The 23,338-nt window shown below is 44.5% G+C and overlaps 1 protein-coding gene across 1 annotated transcript in view; it reads left to right on the plus strand.

Annotated features, from left to right (window-relative positions):
* Positions 1-23,338, plus strand: part of NPHP1 (nephrocystin 1) — a 1,322,209-nt gene that overhangs the window by 546,716 nt on the left and 752,155 nt on the right. Inside the window, exon 9 of the mRNA XM_069606852.1 lies at positions 14,791-14,875. Coding sequence (XP_069462953.1) covers positions 14,791-14,875 — 85 coding nt within the window. The remainder of the gene's footprint in view (positions 1-14,790; positions 14,876-23,338) is intronic.

A 23,338-nucleotide genomic window follows, 5' to 3' on the forward strand; every position in this document is an offset into this window, starting at 1 on the left:
CAACAGACTTCATATGGAGGCAGAATAGTATGGGAAAACCAGTAATTCCTTGGAAATTGCTGAACTTAGCTCTAGAGCAATTGCATTTTCTGGCCCATACTTTGAAAGAAAGTATAGCATCAGAGATAATTGAGGGATGGTATGTACCAAATCTGCATGAGCGAGTGGCAGAGTTTCGGTGTCAAGTGTTTTTGTCTGGTCATACATTAAAAACCATCCTGGGAACGATGCCGCGGCCGGAAGAGCTCTTCCAGGCTCTTGCATGTTGACTATGTCGATATACAAGAAAGATGGTCATCCCCATGGTCGTCCTATAAATACCTAATTGTTGTCGTCTGTCCCTTTTCGCGCTAGCTTCAGGATGGGCCCTGTGCAAAGAATGATGTGAAATCTGCGGCCAAATTGTTGGAAAGAGCAGTGTTTCCAATGCGGGGAGTATGTGAAGAGATAAGGTTGGAAAATAACCAGCATTTCGCCAACAACCTTTTTGGTGGGATTACGCACCTCTTACGGATAAAACACAAGCTTTGCACAGTGTACTGGCCGCAGACGAACAGGATTGTTGAAAGGCTCAATGGATTGCTGTAACGCTCACCTGACTCCCACGGAGGCGCTGGCCTGGTTCGTGCTGCTGTGACCTCTTCTAAGGTGATGCGCAGGGTTCGGAAGACGGAATGGACCGGGCCCGCAAATCTGGCTTGTCTGGCTCGCAGAAGTATCCTTCTTAGGGTCTGGAAGGACGAGCTCTCCATCCTGCTTCTGATGCAGGGGCGCGTTGGTATCCAGTTACTTCACTGGATTTTCGGATTGGTGAGAACCAAACTTGCTTGGCTTCCAGGAAAGTTTTTTGATAAGAGGTTCCCCTTGTGTCCATGCATTAATGTACTAATGCTAGTGTCTTTTTCCCCATAGGGGCCGGGGTACGGAATGCCGGGGAACAGGCACCGACACGAGATGAGAGGTGAAATCCTTGTAGAAATCAGGTAAGTCTTTAATGAGCGTTTTTTGGTAATGTCTTTTCATTCGCTCATTAACGCTGATGTCTCTTTTTCCCCTTAGGGGCCGGGGTCCGGAAATGCCAGGATGCGGCGCGGACCCGAAATGAAGAGGGAATGAATCAACAGGTAAGTCTTAACATGGAGATTTAGCTTTCCTTATTCCCTTCTCTCTCTCACCTTTTGTTCTGGTCTTTTTCTCCCTAGGCGCTGGGGCGAGACTGCGAATCTGGATGATCGCTGCTGAACATGGAGGCGCCCTGTAAAGGTGAGTGGAATGCGGCGCTGCAGCGATCGACGCGATGAGCTTTTAAATTAAAGTCTTCCTTTTCAGGATTGTCGGCGAGATGTCTCCGGGATGCAGATTTGCAGGTAAGGACTTTTCCTTCTTCTGTTCTCTTCTTCTCTTCCTTTGCAGGTGATCCAGGACGTTGGCAGGCGTGGCAGAAGTCAGGATGCAGGAGCAGACACGGTGAGCGTCCAGCTGCTAGATGCAGAACAACGCGAAGCACGTGTGGCTGTTCGGGTGGGGTTTAAATAGCCTTGGAAGAAGTTCCAGGTATGTATCCTTCCTCCAATCAGGTATGTATCCTTCCCCGACCACGCCCGGATGGTAAATTAGTCCCACAGGTAAAGTAGTTCCTTTCAGGCCTCAAGGAGGCCGGGATCCTGCAGCATGGTCTGCATCAGGTAAGTGCACCCAAGCACTTCCATAATGAGCATGGCGCCTATGGCGCCAGGACACTGTCCAAAGGGCCCCTATATGGGGTTGCTGGGTCCTTCCTTGGGGACTGGATGTCCGCTTTCGGGGACGCAGGGCTTGAACCGGCTCCCCGGGAGCGGGCATCATGACAATTGCTTAAAGAACGCTTGGCAAATCTAACCTCTTCTATGTGCCAAAACTGCTTTCTTGCCTCCCCCTTGCTCTTTTTACCCTCCGCCACCCACCCAGTGCAGATCATCATTTGACTCTGCATGAAATTGTAATGGGTAGGAGGATGCATGCGCCTGTCCCTCCTGCACGTTCAATTTCTGATGCTAACCCTGGCTCAGAGATCCTCAGAGACAAAATTAAAACTTATTTAATAGAAATGACAAATGTCAACTCCTACATCACCCACCAAGTTCAGCGACCTACATGTCGGCCGACCAATGTTAAAGAGCAGACAAGTGCCCACCAGGAGGAGGAATTTCCACAAGCACAGCCTCTCTATCCCTGAGACAGAGTTCTTGTCTGCAACGTTGTAAGGAATTTGAAGGAACCAAGGTTTTGCGGTCCATTTGAAGTTGTCTACGCAACCCCAAAGACGTTGATGATAAAGGAAAGGCGGGCATGGATCCATATGTCTGATGTCCGCAAAGACAACAGCAGCACAATGGAAAGACAAGAGAGAAGCGTCACCTAATGGGAAGTATAAACCAATTATCATTGACATTGTGCACTGCTTTAAGACTCTATAGAAGGCCCATAAAGGAAAGCGGGCAAGAGAATACTAGGGGGAATGGGAGAAGAAAATGTGATGCCAATGTAATAGGGGATGGATTGTTCTGTTTTTCTGTCTTCTCCTCCTCTTCTGGTTCCTAATGCATAGGATTAGTACGAGTATGCCTGCTGATGGTGGACGGGACACACGCACCAAAAGAAGTGTATCTGGTATTGAAGGATTCTACAGTGCGATTGGGGAGGGAGGGGACCTTGCATCTGAAAATGTATGGTATAAAGAGATAAAGAGGGTGGGGCAAGTAAGCACCAATTGCACATGCTGTGTGCGCTCGCTCATCCCACACCTCGCAGGGACACCAAAACAATATCTGCTATAAGAGGTGATGGTAGAGAAAGGGGCTGTGATGCACATGTCCCTGCGCAAAACAATGGAGCTGTTCCACCGTAGAACTAAAACGGATAGATGAGGGTGAGGAGGTATACGCGGATAACTATATACAACTAGAAAATATGGCCCAGGGAAAAACTACCAAGTTCATAATAATAGGGTATAACACTGAAGGGGCACAGAGGGGAAAACAGGTGGTTAATGCACACAAGAGAATATTCTGTAAGAATTCAACAGGACACAATATACCATGGTGCCACTCCAGACCCTTAAAGCGAATACAGGGCTCGATGTACCACTATAGAAAATGGGAAAGAGGGATGGTTTGGTGGGGTTTGAAGAGAAAGTGGTGAAGAAAATAGATGACGGGTGTAGAAGAATATGGGATGCTAATGTACATGCCTTAACATGGATAGATGAGGGGATGAACACCGGCTGTGGGAGGACGATGAGCATTGCAGCATTGCAGAAAGGGACAGCGGCAGTGATGGACCTAGGGTGGGCCTGTGGGACAGGAGTTTATGGCAAGCTACCACCAGATTGTGGAGGAGTATGGGCACTTATGCCCCTAGACAGGCCTGCATTGGTTGTACCCCGTGCAGATTTGATGCCATTCAATGAGCTATCCACTCAGATAGGGAAGATTAATGAAAAAGGGCCAATGGAGACACAATGAGAACAACTGAAGATAACAAGGAGGAAGAGAACAAGCAATTGCATATCAGCAGAATGCACCCAGAACTTGGACATTATCCCACCACATTTGAGACTCTTCAGCAAAGTATCTGTGTTTTTCAGCTCGCTCCTGCTTCCTGGGATGCAAACAATGTCTAACGCAAAATGGATTCAAATAACGCATTACGAGCTGCTCCAATTGGCTAATGCTACCGAAAAAGGACTGAACACATTGCGAGAAGAGCTCTGAGCTTTGCATCTGATGGCCCTACAAAACCGTTACTTGTTGGCCCTTATGACTGTTATGGAGGGCGGCGTGTGCCACAAGATCGGGAGCACATGTTGCACAGCAATACCCGCTAACAATGCTGCCAATGGGACACTTACAGAAGCTGTTGAGGTGATACAAACCATAAATGAAAGGATGAAAAGAGGCGCAGGACACCACGTCAAACATCTGACTCGACTCATTATTTGCCTGGGTCCCAGATTGGCTGGCAGCAATGTTCAAAATAACTGTCCCTTTGCTTTTCGTTATGCTCTTTGCCATCTGTATCGGGCGGTGGGTCATCGGCCGGTGTAACTGCCACCAAAGAAAAGTATGTTACATAATGACAGCAAATAAAATTGAGTTTGGTAAAGCGTTGGGTGCGGAGCCTCCAAGTGTGAATAAGAGTGAGGATTATGTAGAGGTAATATTCGCTGCGCCCCCACAAGATTTAGAAAACTACAAAGCACTTTGGGCTGAATGCTCACCAGATTGGGAAAATGATGCTGGTGTTCTGAGAATGTCTTGCAGGGTACGAAGAGGAAGGGGACGTGAATAGGGTAAGACGGTTGTTTGTGCATAAGAAAAGGGGTACGAAAATGAGCGGCAAGGAGATGACGATCGAAAGATTGTTCAAAGGGGGAAATGTATTGAAGGTGCTAATTCAGCGCCAGATAGGGGGGGCACAACTACCACCTACGGGAGTAAGCAAGAGGGGATGGGACACCTCGTAGGGGGGAAGAAAACATGGGTACACAAAGGAACTGCAGTCACACCATGAACAAAGGCCTTACAGGGAGATGCGGGGGTAGGGATCCAATCTGTATGCCATCGGCCCAGGGAACCTTTGTATGTTATTATGAGATAGGGGAAAATCGCATGTGAACACATTTAGGAGGGATATACCCAGGGTGGGCCTCGCCCGGAAAACCTATCCTGAATACATGATCAACACACCATGGGTTAGGGAGGGGGAAGACTGTGCTCAAGCTGCGTGTCACGGGCAAACCGAAGCAGCTAAGACACCAATGGGTCATGTAATGACAGGGCGGCGTGCCAATCCTACGGGGACCGGTGGGGTGGGCGATGATTTTAGGGGTGAAGTGGACCTGAACCAGAGAACCATTCACGTGGCCACGAGTGCCTGTCGGCAGATGGTTATGGGAAGCTGAACAGAGTGGCGTTCCTGGAAGGACCAATCAAACGGTGCGTTTCTATGTTTCTGGGAGGTGGCCAGCCTTCAGTGTAAGCCACCACAAGGTTTGCCAAGGCTGTTAGCCAGTAGGTATCCTGTGAATGTCTCCCTTACCACCAGCAGCAGGGTGTTGTGTGTTCCTTTTGCTATTGTGCTGAACAATGGCAGAATAATAAAGTTCTGGCGGTGAGCAAAAATGTTATTTTACTAATTGCAAACCGTTCCCGGGAGGCATGAGAAGCGATGTGGTGCCACATGGGGAGGCGATGAGTTGAGATATTGTTGATCCGTTTGCTCCAATCACATCTCACTTACATACGTTTAGCTCTAAGGATATGATGTACCTTAGCCAATGAGTTTCTTGGGAAACATCAAAAATATGAATATCCTGCGTTGCAATTGTTTTTAAATGTCTAGACCATTGTTATTGTAGTAGAAAACTAATGTTCGCTGTATGCCTAGATGTTGGCTCTCATTAATCGGTTCCAGTCCACTGTTCTGTTTAGATTTGTGCTCGCCCAGCTGTAATAAACAGCATTGTTTCTTGCCCGGTGTGTGCTCCTTTTTGATCATGATTTCTATGTGGTGGGATCGGAGGACCTCCGATATAACAGTAGTGGTACTCCGCTTGCACTCACTTCGACCACTGCTTTTTTTCATACCTTTTAACATAGTTTACTGGAAAAAAGGTCCAGGATGACTACAAAACTGATCAATCGGAACACCCCAAATGATAATTTCTGATCTAGTAGCTTTTGATCCTGGACATTTAACCAGGTACAGTTCAGACTGAGCAAGCAATGACACAAAACCAACAAGGCACATATAATGCCTTTTCAGTTTCAGTTGTCAAGAAAAATCAAACTTTTTTCGCCATCTAATATGTTAGAAACTGTGAATTAGCCATGGCAGCGCTCATTTGGATGATGGAAATGCTGTTACAAGCTTTACAAAATCTATCCCCTGATCCCCAGTAGCAGGCATTTGACCTGTTAACCCCATTTTGAAATCATTTCATTGGCCCTTGTTTAAGGAACTTGTTATCGTTAAGTTGAGTCGCCTAATGTATAAGGCCTTGATTCAGGAACACCAAGCTATCTGGCTCTGAAGCTCATCATTTTGGGAGGATCTAGAACCACACTCTGCAATGTGATGCTGAGATTTCTGAAGACGGGAAGGAGGTGATTCATGTTCCAATGTTTTCTGTTATTTTCCTGCCATATGGAATATGCTTTCTCCAGCATTGGATCTTTCATGGATTCACATGCTGTGAATATTCCCCCGCCGTCAGGCTGGGAACCTCGGTCATTTTAAAATAGCGTTTCCCCCTGGAAAAACTTTGACACTTTAGTGTCCTATCAACGCCCTTTTGGGTGCTTTAGCTACCACCAATAGGACTTAAGGTATAAATAGCCCAGCCCCAACTATTGGAGTGCCATCTAGGTTAAGCGCTCACTTCTGTCTTAACAAATAGTTGTGCTTTAACCCTGACTTGTCTGATAGTTATCAAGGGAGGTGTGTATACTTACCGGACTGTGTTTTAGATTACTTTTCATTGAGAGTGCTAGTGTATTGCCTAAAGTGTGTTTTAATTAAATAACTATATACTTTTTATACAAAGCTCTGGTCAGTGTTTGTTTGCTCTACTGTGTTTTGACCCTATTGTGTATACTCTGCATACTGCCCTACTCTTCTTGAGGGAAGTCTGACTGCTCAGCCACAGCTACCAGGTAAATCTGGGTGGTGCAGACTGCTACCAATTGGGTTTACTGCTGCTCCTGTAGTCTTAATCTTTTTGCAGTGTTCCCCAAGGGAACTGCACAGGATTCTGCCTAACAGCCCCTGCGGCTTCCCATCAGATTTCATCCGTCTACAAAGTGTTGGGATCACCTGGTGCTCGTTCTGATTCTTCACGTGTGGTGTGTTGTGGTGGTTTTTTCTCAATGTCTTCGGGAAAAGCTTTGTATCGGCCCTGCGCGACTTGCGGGCTGAAGGTGTATGAGGGGAACGGGCACATGCACTGCCTATATTGCCTCTTCCCTCATCACTCCGTCGATTCCTGCGACATCTGTAAAGGATTCTATCAGAAAATGCTTAAGGACCGCAATCGGCAGTTGGTGTGTTGGTTGAGGTGGGCTCGGTTCGTAGCCTGGCGTCTGAGAGACCTGTTCAAACAGTTCCTTGACAGTCGGTGTCAGCTGAACCACTGGCTAAGAAGTCTCGGCCTTCCGGTACAGAGAAAAGTGGTTGCTCCTCTTCGTGCAAACACCTGCCGAAGGGGGCGCCGTCGTCTTCCAAGCATGGTCATTCGGACCAGTCCTGTGGGTCGGAGGGAAGGCCCGAAAAAACATCTTCATTAGTGAAAGACAAAAAGGACTCTTCAAAACGCTCCTCTTCAGGAGACCATCGTAGGTCATCCTCCAGTAGAGAGTCGTTGAAGCATTGATCCAGTGAGACCAAACGGGCGGGATCGCCTGAAAAAACTACGCCACAGGTGGCGGTTCCAGCTACGGTCTCGTCTACGGGAGTCCCGTTGTTGACGGTTTTGCAGCCAGCTACTTTGCCTGCCTCCACGATCAGTCGCCTGCGGTTGAAGAAGGCCTGAGATTTTTGTTGTCAACGGTCAACTTGCTGCCAACGGGTGGGGCGTGGCAGCCTTCTGCTTTTGACGCCCTTCTGCCTGACACTCTTCTACAGCATGAGGCAGCCCTTTCAGTGTCATCGGTGGAGGATGAACGGCAGCCAGTGGTGAATCCGACGGGCCATTGCTTGCAGTGCGTTGGCCCTTCGACGCCGATGGGAGAGGGGGTCTGGTCCATCCAGTTACCCTCTGTTGAACCTGCAGTTGATGCTGTCGCTTTAGGTCCTGTCTGCACTACAGTCCTTGTTGAGTCAACTAGATTCAAGATTGCCTCCTCTGAGTGTGGCCCCGGTCACCCCTATCATCGACGCAGAAGGTGTCCCTCCGCGGTCCACGTCTGCAGCTGATTTGCCAACGCCTCGGCCGATGAGCGAAGAATGTTCTTGTTCCCATCCGGAAGAGTGTGAGCTGCCGGATTCTGTTTCGGACTGTGTGCCTAGGGACACTGTGTCTAATGTCTCTTTGTCACTGTCGAGAGATCCAACATGGAATTCGGATGTGGAAATGGAAACTCCTCGTAGTCCAGCACAACCGTCTCCTCCTGATGATGTGGGGGCGTTCCATGCCATGATGGCAAAGGCCTGTATTGAATTTGGTCTGACTCCGGAGGAGGAACGGAAGGAATGTTTCCTATTTGACCACAAGGGCAAAAAGCGAAAGGCAGTGTTTGCCGTTCCAATCCTAGACCATGTCTGGCAGGAGGGCCTACGCACAATGCGCCATCCCTTCTCAGAACCAGCAGTCAAAGGGAGGCTGGAGAAGAAATGTAAGGCCCCGGACTCTACACCAAAGTGCTTGGTTTCACAGCCCACCCCTGAATCATTGGTGTCAGTGGCAGCTAGCCAAAAAGCCAGAACCCAGCACAAGTGTGCTACACCTCCTGATAGTGACGCCAGAAGACAGGATGCCTTCGGAAAGAAGGTTTTGACTGTTTGAGCGACGACGGTAAAGGCGGCCAACTCGTTGGCTATCATGGCTCGCTACGATCGCGAGATGTGGCATCGGCTGGCCCCTCTGTTGGAACACCTACCTGAGGAACACTGAAAAGCCGCCATGCTGTTGGTGCGTAAAGGTAAGGAGGCGTTGAATCACAGTATTCACATCGCTGTGGATTTAGCGGAATCTGGTTTCAAACAGATTAACAATGGTGTGGTACTACCTCGACAAGCCTGGCTTAAGTGCACAGACTTTCTGCCAGAGGTACGTTACAAAGTTTTGGACATGCCCTGTGAGGGGGAGCAGTTGTTTGGGGAGAAAATCGATGAGGCCCTCAAGGGTATGAAGGAGGACTCCAACACGGCAAAATCATTTGGGGCTTCCCCCCTTTCGTCCCTTCCGTGGAGCGTCAGGAAAAGCTCGCTTTGCTTCCTCCAGAGACCGGTGTTACGGTCGGTCTGGATACTCCTCACAGGGGGGCAGAGTAGCACTACACGTGGACGAATGGGGCAAGATTACATCAGACCGTTGGGTATTAGACACAGTGCGGTTGGGCCCCTCTCTGGAATTCAAGGACTCACCGGTTCCCATTCCTCCCGTGTATACCGTGCAACCTCATCTTCACATCTTAGAGCAGGAGGTTTTACTTATGCTACAGAAAGGGGCTATAGAATTGGTTCCAGTAGCCGAAAAAGGCCAGGGGGTTTACTCCCGTTACTTCGTGGTGAAGAAACCCAACAGCAAGTGTCGACCCAGTCTGGACCTTCGGGCGTTGAACAAGACTCTGCAACGCCTGAAGTTCAAGATGCTCACACTTCAGGAAGTAATTCGGTCGGTACAGCCGGGCGAATTTCTGGCCTCGTTGGATTTACAGGATGCATATTTCCACATCCCCATGCTTTGGCACCGGAAATTCCTGCTGTTTATAGTAGGTGAAGATCATTACCAGATTTGAGTGCTCCCGTTCGGTTTAAATTCTTCCCCCAGGATGTTTATGAAATGTTTGGCGGCGTGGCTCCGACGAGAAGGTCATCACGTCTACCCTTACCTGGACGACTGGCTGGTACAGGGCTCATCTCCGGGGGCGACGCAGGCAAGTCTCAGCGCTACCATGCAGCTGTTGCAACGACTAGGCTTCACCGTCAACTTCGAGAAGTCCTTTCTATCTCTCTCCAAGAACTTGGTGTTTCTGGGGGCAGAATTTCAGACTCAACTAGGCCTGGTGAGACCCTCCGTCGAGAGAGTTCAGAAGCTCAAGCAAAGAGCGCCACAGTGGAAGGTTGGTACAAGAGTGTCGGGTCAGGACATACATGTCACTACTGGGAGCCATGGCGTCCTGCATTCCGTTGGTGAAAAACTGTCATCTCTTCATGAGGCCGGTGCAGGAGTTCCTTGCAGACCGGTGGGCTCAGAGTCGCAGATCATGGTCCGACAAGGTGGTGGTCAACAGCGACTTAGTCTAAGCTCTTCTATGGTGGCAGTGCTCGGACTGTCTGGATCGGGGCGTGCCATTGCTGGAGCCGGAGTTTCAGGTTACAATTGTGACGGATGCCTCTCAAACAGGGTGGGGGGCGCATCTCGAGGGCTCCCAGGACCATGGTCTGTGGTCTCGGGTGGAGTCGAGTTTTCACATCAATGTGCTCGAACTGAGAGCAGTACATTGGGCCCTGAAATTGTTTCTGCCGTGCATACGTGGCTCCGTGGTGAGGGTGTTTTACCTCAATGTTTTACCGCAATGTTTTACCTCAGGAAACAGAGGGGCACTCATTCCAGAGTGCTTTCGAAAGAAGGTCAAGAACTTTGGCATTGGGCCCTGTTACACGGCATCAGTATTGTAGCGTTTCACCTGCCAGGAGTGATGATTGTGCAGGCGGACTCGCTCAGCAGAGAGGTAAACGAACTCCACGAATGGCAGCTGAAGGAACAACAGGTGTCAATAATCTTCCGGAAACGGGATTGTCCTTCGTTGGATCTCTTCGCAACGCGGGAGAACAAGAAGTGCAAGGAGTTTGCCAGCAGGTGGGCTCAGCCTGGGTTGCTGGGGGATGCGTTCTCGTTCCCGTGGACAGACCGGTTCGCTTACACATTTCCTCCCTTTCCACTCATTCGACAGACCCTCCAGTGGATTCGGAGATACCCATGCCGTGTGATTCTGGTGGCACCGTACTGGGCCAGGCAGCCGTGGTTCTCAGATCTGCTTCATCTATCCGTGGCAGAGCCGGTTCAGTTGCAAGTGACGCCGGACCTTCTGTCTCACGACAAGGGCTCTGTCTGGCACCACAATCCAGGCTCTCTCAGCTTGACTGCTTGGCTCCTTATTTCTCAGAGTTTGGCCTGCTGAACATTTCTGGTGACTGTCCATGCAAAATGTCAAATGTGCTGCAGATTGGTGAAATGGTTTGTATAAGGAACAAAGCTACGCCAAGCCACAAACCCACACATTTTCTCTTTTATAAATATAGATGTATTCTTGAAGTATTTCCAAAATTAATCTTTGACATTGTTTCCTCCATTTTCAGTCTGAATGTATGAAAGAATGGGTATCTAACCCAATATATTGAGTTTTACACAACTGCGTATTGGAGGCTTGTTTGTGATGCTTGCACCTATTCTGGTGGTGTAATTATGTTTATTTTGTAGTATTTTATGAATTGCTACATTTTGCATTTGTTTTTTTGTTGTTGCATGGCGCTGCACATCTAGAAATACGATTTTAAAAAATTAGGGCAACGTCCAAACCCACCTCTGACATCCTTTAGGAAATCACAGAAAAAGACCCCCATAATTCATACACATTGGGCTTTACCCCCTCATCACTCCCTTCTGGCCAACTTCTATGAGCGATCAGGCCACCACATCTCAAGCACCCATGTTCTGCAACTAGGCATTTAACCAATGTCAACATTGAATTGCCATACGCCTCAATGGAGCAGATAAATCCTGCTGGAGGAACACACTACTAAAAACTGACAGTAGGGCAGCATTTTGACACTTAACAAAATTACTATAGGGCTTGGTTGAAGAGACAGGTTTTCAGTTCTTTTTTTTGGAAAGGGAGGAGCTTAAATGTATCCAGGAGAGATTGTGAGATTACCAAAGGGTGAGTTTTTGCTTGGTACATCTCATTCCTCCCATTGATGTGGGTTTGAAGGTGATGTCAATCTGACTCGTTGGAAAAGCAAAGGGGTGTTATGTTTTTGACAGAGGAAATGAGGTTGGTGAAGTAATCCAGGGCATACCTGGAAAAGGCTTTGTGGTTTAGCACTAGTGTGACGTGGTGCAATTAAGAGGTATGATCCCAAATACAACCTATTTTCTCTTCACGTGATTTGAAGATTTCTGATGGATGGTGGATCACAATGCCAAATGCATTGTCTTTTTTTTTAGACTAAAGGTTGACGGTGTGCTCTATCATGGGCGCATTTGTCAAGGAACCTGCAGAACTGGCCACCCGGTAGTGGCCTTTTAAAGTAGGAGTCGGAAGATAAGTAGTTTAAGAATATATGTTTTAGCCAGTAAAAGCAAAGGGTCATTGCAGGTCACGGGCAATATCTAAAAAAATAAATAAAAGCAAAGGAAATTATTTGTAATGAAATTAAAAATGGCTACATGATTTATAGACGTAAATTGATCAAATTTAAAATATAAAAATACATTGTATTTTACTCCAAAACTATTTCACTGTATACTTCCAAACATGTATGAGTTCATGGTACACATCCCTCCAGGAACCAGTTATAGGGAATGTGCAATAATTAACTACTTGATAAAGGTCTGCTTCCACTGTTGGTGTCTTGAGTTGTTTGTTTGTATGTTTATTTATTTGTAATGCGCACCTCACCAAATGTATCTGGGCGCAGCATCGCAAGTAGTTCAAAGTATACTTTAGGCTTCATTTACAGTAGATAAGGCAAAACATATATGCAATGTTACATAGATTACAAGTTGCACGTGGATTTCAAAATTAGTTACAGGAAATGCACACAGTAACCAACAAAAAAGAATAAACGTAGTAATACAGAAGTTACAAGTTGCGCAAGAATTGCGATATTTGTGACAATATATACAAGCGTTAAGCGTGACAGTGGAAGTAGTCATGGTTGGGTGCTAAAGGAGTTGCAACACCCTGTAATGTTTCTCTTTCAGGGCAGGGTGGTTATGCAAGTGAGGCCCAAGCAACCCAAAACCCACAGGTTATGATTATGCTAAGTTATATGCATCCCTTTTAGTTACCCCCCATGCTTTTATTGTAGCCCCTCAAAGCAGTCATAAGTGCCATTTTTCTAATTTTGAGTTTTACAAAATATGATCACACAACTGTAGTTCTATTTCCGTTGCTATGGTTTCCACTTTACTACAGGAATCAGTTAAAACAATACTGCATCACTTTCAAGGAGTTTAACCTTGAAAAATGCATATTTGACTGAGAAGTTGCCATCTGGGAGCGATGGAACAATTTTCAGCACTTATTTTGCGGCTAGAGATATAAAAGTTTAAACATTTTTAAATGTGAAATGAGCCTTACTGTATTGCAGCTCCATAGTTGTGGAATTCACCCCATGTCTTTTCACCTACTCCCTGGCCTTATTTTGTCAATCTTTCAAACCCTATTTCTTTAAATTGGCTCATACAATGACTGAATTATTTCATCAGTTATTCCTCTCCCGCTACATTTGGATTTATTTATTTTTTCATCAATTGGATTTCAATTTCTTTCCTCAAATTTCTTGTTTTTTATTAGAACTGATTTAATCTTTTTGATACATTATTGCTGTGTTTGCAAAAAAGTACTCCGTTAACTTTCTATGTTAAGGTTTGCATGATATTAAACAAAATGGTTGTGCCCCTTCCGCCTTGCTAGTGCTTGAGACTCTGTGGACAGCTTAATACATCTTTGTATAACAATCCCTTAAAAGGAAGGATGCCATTAGCATTTACTAGAAGCAGTATCTGGTTATTTGTGCCTTGTATCAACTACTGTTAAAAGCATGCTGCAGAATTTTCAAATAAGGTTTGTTAAAAATGTAATCTTCTATAGCCCTTATTGGGTCAATGGACCTGTGATGTGCTCTTTGATTTTGGTGAAATGACGGCACTTGTGACATATAAACCTTTTGTTTAGTACATTTGATGCAGTCGGTTTGGGCTATAATACAGGCAGGTTTTGTTATATAATATGTAAAGACCAGAGTCTGTCTGCTTTATATTCCCAGACTACATATAAAACATAGGTTGAAGAATTTGTTTGCTGACCTGACATCTTTTGCGGCGCGCTCATTTCAGGGGCCCCTGCCTTACGTGCTCTACCTCAAATTGATGGCTGTGTGTACGGAGCAGCTCATAGTCCACCACTTGGTCAAAGTCAGAATCTGCATTTCACCACTCCCGAGTCCTCTAGGGTGACGGTATTAGGAATTTAGCCTCCCCTTTCCAGATAGTAGAAGATCAGGAATGCCTCGAGAGGTATTTGTGGAGGGTGTTGATGGACACTGAAAGGGGAAGGGAGAATGTGAAAGTGATGCGAGAGATGAGCAGGCTTCTACTAGTGCATAATCTTTTAACACATAATACAAGTAAAATGTCTTTTGCATAGAAGTGGAAAACCAAGTGAGATGAGAAATATTTTGAGGAATGTCATGCACAACCTGACTCTGTCCCTCACTTTCTCTGCCTCCACTCTAGTACTTCACCTATCATGGTCACGTCCCGAGCACAGCTGGCCGTACCGCCTACCTGCACTTAAACATGCCCAATGTTGGTTGTCCTTAATCTATGTATGTCCACTTACGTATTGTCCCCAGTGACTGTTCCATTTACTCCCCTCCACAACCTGGTCAGAATGTCCCTCAAATTCACCCCATTGTAAGAAGCTCACTGATTCCTGTCAAATCTGATCTATTATCTAGTGTGTGTACTTTTGTGGTCAAAAGGGCATTGTTCCTCCCTGCATATACATAAATAAAATAAAAAAGAATAAAACAAATATTGACAAGTGATTTCTATCATTTTGAGTCTACTTATCATTGATCAAGAATGTCAGTGCTATGTTATAGGGTAAGGACAGAACTTAGCAAATTATTTATTTTCATGGATGTCCAGTTGCTTAAACTGGAAGAGTATTTAATCAGGCATAAGCAATTAACAGAGAATAACAAAAAATGCTATTGTCCTGACACAAAATACAGTGGAACACATTGATCATTTTCTGTCTAAAAGCATTCTAAAGGTAAAAATGGCATTTGTTTCAGATGAGTACCACTGATGCATTGACAACCATGGGAGTCATACCCTCTGGCTTTCGAACATCAACTCTGTATCATATTCTTGAAAAAGGTAAGGCTTGAGAATTATTAGAAGTTCACATCATTTTGCTAATCTATACTGTATATGTGCCTATGCTACTTATTATCTGAGGTCCCCATGATCAAATCCAAAAGCTCTGTGTCTGATGTACAAATCATGTAAACTAATTGTAATCAACAGTTTTCAATTTCTCCTACCTACCTGAGTAACTTGCATCCTGGACACACAGTTTACTTTTATCTTCATTTTTTGAATGATTGAAATTGGAACATTCCTATCGTGTTATACATAGCTTGACTACTGACTAGTCAGAGGTCACAAGTTCTTGTTGGAGTAAGAGAAAAAAAAACAACAAAGGTAACCAAGTTAATTATCCCTAATTGACTCAGCAGTCTGACCACATTCAAAGAAAAGGGTGTGGTACTACAAAGGTAGGCACATTGCCTAGTATGTTTGTATTGATTCCATCAGGTTGCATCAGCAACACCTACTTGGTTCGCTTTTAGTTTTACTCTTGTTCGTTGTACACATTTTTTTCTCTTTTAATGGCTTCGCCTTCTCCTACCCTGCCTCTCCCCTACACACACAAAACCAACAAGAGTCGCAGTAAATGTAAATAAGGTGCGTGGAGTTGCTGAAATTACGGAGAATGGTTTGTATTAGGTCAATTCAAGCTTGTCCCAGTATATGACAGGAAAGCCTGTGAAGAACTTGACTCTCCCTCAAGGAGATGTCTAGCCCCTGTTGTCGTTACTATGCTCATCCCTGTGACAAACTGCCCTGCCTTGTTATGAAGGTTTGGGGTGTGGTGACCAAGTGCCCAAATAACACTGCTTGCTCCCGGATGCAGGACCCAGGAGCGGAGTAGGAGAATCCCCTGGTTGATCCCAACCCTCCCTACGAAGTAGGCAGGAACTTGTCAAGCCCAACAAATCAGTCGTCATTGCCCCGTTAGGAATATCGGATTAGAATTTAGAGCCATAGGGAGATGTGCAGGCAATGCCCATGTTGCGACAGAGCCCATAGGGCAGAGACTTCCAAGTCTGTGTTTGCGTGGCTGACGTTTGAAATCTCTGCTCCTGAACAAAACAAGTTCATTGGTGTCGAACTCTCAAAACTGAAATCTCTGCTCCCTCTACTATTACCGCTTGGATTCAGGAAACATAGGAAAATGATGCTCAGGGCCTGCAGACCACCAGAAAATCCCTCTCCTCACACATGCAGTCTGAAAATCCAAGATGACACGGTCCCCAGAGATCAAAAGGTGTGTCTACAGTTGCAAATCCAAAGAACAGCCAACCAGGAAGAAGCACTGCAGATTACAAACCCAGTTTTCAAACACATACACCTGAAACCCACAGTCCAAGCACCCGCCCTCGCAGCAGGGTTGAAACAGAACAACCAGAGCGACCAGGTTGTGTGGGTGTTTGGCGAGAACATAAGTGAAGAGTGGGAGTGTATAGGGGACAAGAAGGAAATTGCCTTCGAGGTGGCTGGGGTATAGGAGGTAGCTGGCACAAAGGGAAAAGTGAATTGAAGAATATCAGAGCGGTTGGTTTGGGAAAAAGGAGGAGGAAGATAACATCTGGGTAAGGAGTTTGGATGGAGGAAGACCCTATTAGAAGAGAGCCACAGAAACAGAAGGCCAGGGGGAGAGCATCGGGAGATTGGGAAGAGGGAACACCAGGTGGCTGGGAGGAGATAGATTCAGAAGGCTGAAGAGAGAGAGAAAGAGCAGAAGTTGAATAAAAAGATGAGGTTGTAGATGACTGAGGTAGAGAGGCAATGAAAGGCCCAGTGGAACAGTAGAGAAGACAACCTCAAGAACAAGTTGAAGTGGTGAGAGTACAGGCAAAAGTAGGGAGACAAGAGACACACTCCTGGAAGGTGACAGGGAGGAGGAAGGAATGAAGAAGAATCTCAGGGTCTGAATTGATATTAGAGGCTGGAGAAGGAGGAGACCAGAGGGAAGCCCTAGACAGGCAAAGACAGAGAGGAAGGCCTAGACAGGCAAGGAAAGAGAGAACAGGCTGCAGATATGACCTACATCTTGCAGGCCAGTAGAGGTGAGAAGACTTATGAGCATGTGGTGGAGCTTCAAGGAGTTTACAGGAGTTCAGAGTAAGGATTGAGGAAGTAGTGAAATCAAGGAGGAAAGGGAAGAAAAAACCCAAGGACCAAGACATATACAGAAGTGCATGAGGGACAGGGATATGGGAGTAGTCTGCTAACCTCAGAGCGACTCTCTTTGAGACTCCAGCTAAAGCAAAAGACAATGCCGAAATCTCAGGGACTGCAGTTGGTGACCCTCACCCTCCTACTAGTGGTCACCTATTTATGGAGTTCTTTAGTGTCCAAAACCATACAGAGCCTGTGTAGAAGTGGATGATAAATTCAGGTCTTGTGTGAGGAACTTTTATGTGAACTTAAAACACCTTGCACTGTGAGTGGCTGTCTTCCCTTGTGTATTATCGAGCAGGGGGACCCAGACGTATTGTCAGAGTTAGCAAAAACTAGATCCAAGAACAAGTGTTTTAAACTAGGTTTCCTAAGCAGACAGCAAACCCTTTGTCACAGGTGGCCTCAAGAACATGCCAACTCCAAGAGATAGTTCAAAGGTTTTTTTATGAAAAAATGTTGAAAGGGCTCTGAGAGCCGTCCCCTCACTCTCTCGTCTACAAGAAGCAATGCCCTTCTGTGCCCAGGTTAGTATATAGTGTTTATTAACCCCTTCTATCCATGGCCCTTCCTCTTTCTGGTTTCTTGATCTGCCACCTCTTCCTCCTCTGACAGTCACCCAAATACACACCGTATGGTTTCCTGCTCCTTCTTACCCTGCTTCTCCTTCTCCCATTGGTCTTCTTCCCCTGGCCCATTTCGCCCCAGTTTTCCCCAATCGGAAGCTGTTAAAAATGCCAGAATACATAAAACAGGGACTAAGCCCTGACCCTTTTTGCTACGTGGGTCCACCGTGTCAGGATAATGGCAGCCCAGTGTTCCAGTTTGTTTTGGGGACAGCACTGCAGGTATGTAGTGGAATGTCTGAGATTTTCAGGAAGCCTCTCCACAGCAAGTGGGTAATAGCCCCTGTTGTGGAGTTCCACTGGAGCATGCATGCACTGATGTCATCTGGCAACACTCAGTGTGCCTTGCCGCAACACTTATTTTCTGTTGATCCGCTTACTGGCTCTCTTTTCATGGTGGTTGGAGCGATCTGACAACTGGGGTGGTCTGCCTCTAGGCTCCGGTGAGCTGTTATGTGGGTTGTCCACCCAGACCTTTGCTTGTTGCTGTTTGAACTGAAAAGTAAGAAACTGGCAAGCATTTGGCTGATGCGGTATGGGATGATTCACAGTGGTACTGTTCATATACATGCAGGCATGTGGGAGAGGACAGGAACTGTGCCCCTCTTAACTGTCCCCTTCCCCCTCTGGGGTAGTACTGCCTCTGGCTACCACACTGGTAGGCCTACCACCCTAGGCTGATAGGGTTTGCCATCTCAGCTTGACAATGTCAGTGATCTGACCTTTTCACACCTTCGTCCCATTAGAACATCCAAAGATGTGGGAAGACCCTGTGGCTGCTTAACTAGATGAAAAGGTAGGAACAATGCCACCAAGTTCTGTCCCAGGCTATAAGTAAAGAAAGATATGTGAGAACACCACATTTGAGAATACCAATCACTGAGTCTCTCTGCTACCGCAAAGTACCTTTATAGGGCTGGGTAACTGCAGACCTAATTTCAATCCCCTCCATGTATGACGAAGTGTCTTGACCTACCGAAGAAGACTATTCTGGGACACTGATTCCTTACGTAGCAACACAACAGGTATTTGTCCTGTTCTCCTCTCACCCCGTTTCCTTCAGACTTTAGTTGCCTTCTCTGTTCCTCTGAATATTTCCATTATATTATCTTGCTAGCCGCCCTTTACCTCGATTTCGTAACTTTCCTGGAGATCCGCTCCATGCTGGCCATTTATTTCTTATCTGCCTGCTGATAGTGTTCCTCCTCTACGCCCTTATTCACCTTGGAAGGAATTCTTCCGAGTGAAATTCGAGTGGTCAAATATGTCGTACAGAACTTCAGAGGTTCTTTTCCAATGTTTTTCCCCTATACCGTCACCTGCTTTTCAATTGCACTTATCTGCTGGCAGAATGGTGTCTCGAGAGCACAGACTGCATCGCCACACCTCACGCACCTAGCGCCAGTCTCTGATGAGTCCAGTCGCTGACACAAAGTCTATAAACTAGAGTAACCTGCCCTGACGATACACAACAATGGGAGCAAGAGAAAACTACAACCAGGAGGAAACTGAAATTGCCTGCATAAGAATTCACTCTCGGAAACAAAAAGAGCAATTCTTGCGCTTGTTTGAAAATACCCCTAAGATCAAGTTCCCACAAATTCAGTAAATCCATTCAGAAAAGCTCAAGATCTTTACCCACATAAATGATTCAGCAGAGGTGAGGCAACCAGCAAAGTCACAAAGAGGGATACTCTAGAAGCACCCCATAGTACTAGGTCAAAAGGTCTGTATCCAGATTAGCCACAGAAGGGTAAAAAAAAGAATAAGATGAAATCCAAAAGGCACAAGAGGTAAATAAGCCAGGGTCACCAAACCGGCAGGGAAGTCCAATTGAGGGTGAGGCGCATCCACCACAACAAGTGCAGAAACTTGTGGCAAAGTGGTGTTTATCCAGAGAAACCTCCCTTTAGTTCTGAGTTAAACGTGAATGGCCATTGCCCATTTGGCGTACTGCACCAAACCTCACACTGTGTGATGACAGGGTCCTGGGTTGCATGGGAATCTAACTCCTTTGAAAGACTGGCACCTGGTCCACCACCAGGGCAAATGCCTACTGTAAAATGGGCTGGATGCTAACGGATTCCAGGACATGACTCTTTTGACTTACTTGTTTAAACCCCTAGGATAAGCCATTCTCTTATCTGTTTGCCGGTTGGATTTGTCTATCAACTCAAGTGTAAATCATACTTTTGTTGCTGTCTACATAACTCCCTTTAAATTGTGACTTTGATGTATGTCTCTCATTGATCTCCCACTCACCTTAATGGCAGCCACCTATCTTGGAAGAGGAAGGAAAAAGAAATGGAGTTTGCGATCAGTCACAAATTGTGTCCTGTATCCCCTGTCATCCAAGTATTATCTTTACTTCGCAAAAACATTTCTCCCCTCCAATTGGAACCAGTACATGTTAAAACGGACATTGGACCTGGGAAACCGATCAAAGTTAATTAGGCTTTTTTTGTCCCTATATCCAATGACGATAAAATGATGAGTAATACTGGATTACTTTGGGTAGGTGCCCTTTATTTAAAGGCACTCTAGGGTATAATCATCAACCAGTTTCTGTTGACTATAATGCTTTGCTGCCTTCTTCATCATGATCGAAGTGGTCCAAAACACAAAAGGACCCTGCTGATGAGCCAAGCTCCTGCTGAAGCGCATGATGGAACATGTTTTGTGTAGAGGTCTAAAAATATGTGCCGCATCTAGTGGAATTTCCACTCAAAGCAGTTTGTGTAAGGATCCTTTTGAAACCAATGTTTAATGCAGTAATTAGGTTTTTATTTAATTTTATTTTTAGTGTATTTGGTTAATTAAAACCTTAAACACTTACGCAAATTTCAATACTAAAGTATATAATACAATTCCAATCACAGTTCTACATATAACAATCTTACACAATCAATTACAATCAAATAAAAATATTGCCATCTTACAAAAATCAATTACAATCTTACAAAGTTATTAATATCTTATAAAAAATAAAAATAAAGGACTATCTTTTCTCTATATTCCTTCGATTTCATTTACAATTTCCAATTAAAATGGAAATTTCCATAAAATGACCTTACAATGTCAATAATAATTCCTCAAGATAGCAAAATACCATTAATATTTATCCTCTAAATTTCTCCCATCTAGGTTTTCCCATTTGCTTAAGATTCTTTTCCAGATATAATACTCGGCCCCTATGTAAACCAAAGACACTGACATATAAATGGTAGACCAGAACTGGTTAGATGTTATCATGTTTGTGTCATGTACCAAGTCCTTGTAGCCTTTGTAATATAGTTCTGACAATTTATCACAATCAGTTAATAAATGTTTTATTGTCTCAATCTCCCTTTTACAGAGCCTACATATTCTTTTATCTCTCGGGACACCAATGCACCCACCCACGTATTCATAGCAGGGTAATATATTAAATCTCAAGAGCGTAACAAATCTTGAGAAATCTCCGTTACCAATCTTCCATAAATAACTATGAGGTTTAGAAGGTAATATTCCTTATAGACTATGTTTCATAACGTCTTTTTTCCTAACAGCTCCAGGTTTTTAATTATATCACATTGTATTGCTTTCTTTTTCAGAATTTTATACAGTTGGTTTACATCCACATTTTCCTTTGGCAAAGTCAGGTTTATTTCTTTAAAAAAGGTAAGAGAGATATCAACCAAATCTTTCATTGCACCATTCATGTTGTCCTTCTTACTCATACATCTACCAATCACATTCATCAGACTATCCTCCTAATTACCATCCAATGTGATTTTGATGTACAATTTACAGCATCTAATTTTCCAAAGAGTAGATAAGGAGGTAATACCCAATTCGCATCTTATTGGCTCTATAGGGGTGGATTTGGCTAACCCAATTGCTGGTTTCCACAATTTCCCCTCAATTTTATCCAACCCGTCTATGAATCTCAATGCCACTGATTCCAGCGCATAAAGGGCCCCAGGAACTATACAGCTCTTATAAATCTCCAAAAGCCCCTCCACAGAGTATCCACCCTTAGTTGCCATATATGCTCTCATAATGTTCAATTTTTGAACAACCTTATTCTCAATCATCTCCTGATAGTTATTACAGGGAGGATTATTCCTTACTGGCATACCCAGATATGGGTATATTTCTACTAATTCAGTCACTTGGGTGTTGGTTTTCCACTTAAATTTATTATTTTCTTTCATCTATTTCCCCCAAATATCTGAATTTTTGTTTTTTCCCACATTAATACTAAACTTGTTCTCTGTGGCATACCTATATAATTCACTTAGAGTCCTCTGTAAGCCTATAGGAGTTTTATCCAATATACCAGTATCGTCTGCATGCGACATCCAGCTTATTAATAACTCTCCAACATTAGGTGGGTGATTATTAATATTTCCAAATCTCTCTGCCATGTCTGTGACATACAAATGATATAAAAGGGGTAAAGTTACACAGCCCTGCATTAGGCCAATGTTCGAATGGATGGTGACATATTAGTCCCTTTATTTAGGCAACTACTCAGTCGTCTCCCTATACATTTCTCTCAGCAGATGTAATATCAATGGGCAAATCTTCCAATTCGCTAATTTACTCCACAATTTATCCCTGATTACACAGTCAAATACTCTTGCAAAATCTATAAAACATGCATATAAATTTGTCATCTTATTTTTCCATGTATCTGCGACGATATAATTTAGCGTCACCATATTGCCTAGGGTACTAACCCCTGATCTAAAACCTGTTTGTTGAGGGGATAAGAGCCGGTTCTTCTTAATCCATTGGTTAATAATTTGAAGCAATAGAGAGCAGAATATTTTACAACTTGCATCCGCCATAGCCAGTAAGCGGTAATTCTTCAGACAAATTCTATTCCCCTTTTTATGTATAGGTATGAATATGGCCTTCCGCCAACTATCCAGTATTTTTCCTTTTTTCCATATCCATGTGTACAATTCTAACAGAATTCTTGCCCACTTGTCAGGATTACGCTTAATAACTATATTAGCTAATCTCTCCGGCCCAGGGGCTCTGGAAGATTTAATCTTTTTTATGATCTTTAAGATATCATTGATGTAAAAGGGAAAACCCTATCTTCACTTCCCCAACTAATCTCCATTATTGTCTGCCTTATTTGCCACTATATAGAGTGAAGATATATATTCCATCCATACTTCCATTGGTATTATGTTTACATCTGTATTCTCTTCCTCTGTTAGATATTGCCTGTATAAATACCAACAATTTTTCGAGTCATGGGTTCTACATAACATGAAAATCATTCTCCAGTTGGCATTATGGATGTTACTCTTATAATGGGCATACAGATTAAACAGAGCAGCTACCCTACTTTCACACACGAAAGCCGTGGATAGTCACACATCAGAATATAGAGATCTGTCTTACATTATTTAGACAGTATCACAGGGTTCAGTAAAAAAATACATATTTTAATCAATATGCACATAGTTCAAAACAAACATCCTAATAAAATACATGAAACACAATGACTGTATCTGACTAGCATAAGTTATATCCAACTGACATATCAACCTCTTTAATCCGTCTGTTTTTAATTAGCAAGACAAAGAGTGAGGTTAGTAATAAAGGTGAGCGGCATGTTTGCAAAACATGTCCACATTTTGTCCGAAGCTAGAAGCACACCTATGGATAAATCTAATTTGTGGGCTCC

Source organism: Ambystoma mexicanum, chromosome 4p (genome assembly GCF_040938575.1).
Source record: "Ambystoma mexicanum isolate Mex_15411 chromosome 4p, UKY_AmexF1_1, whole genome shotgun sequence".
Classification (NCBI taxonomy): domain Eukaryota; kingdom Metazoa; phylum Chordata; class Amphibia; order Caudata; family Ambystomatidae; genus Ambystoma; species Ambystoma mexicanum.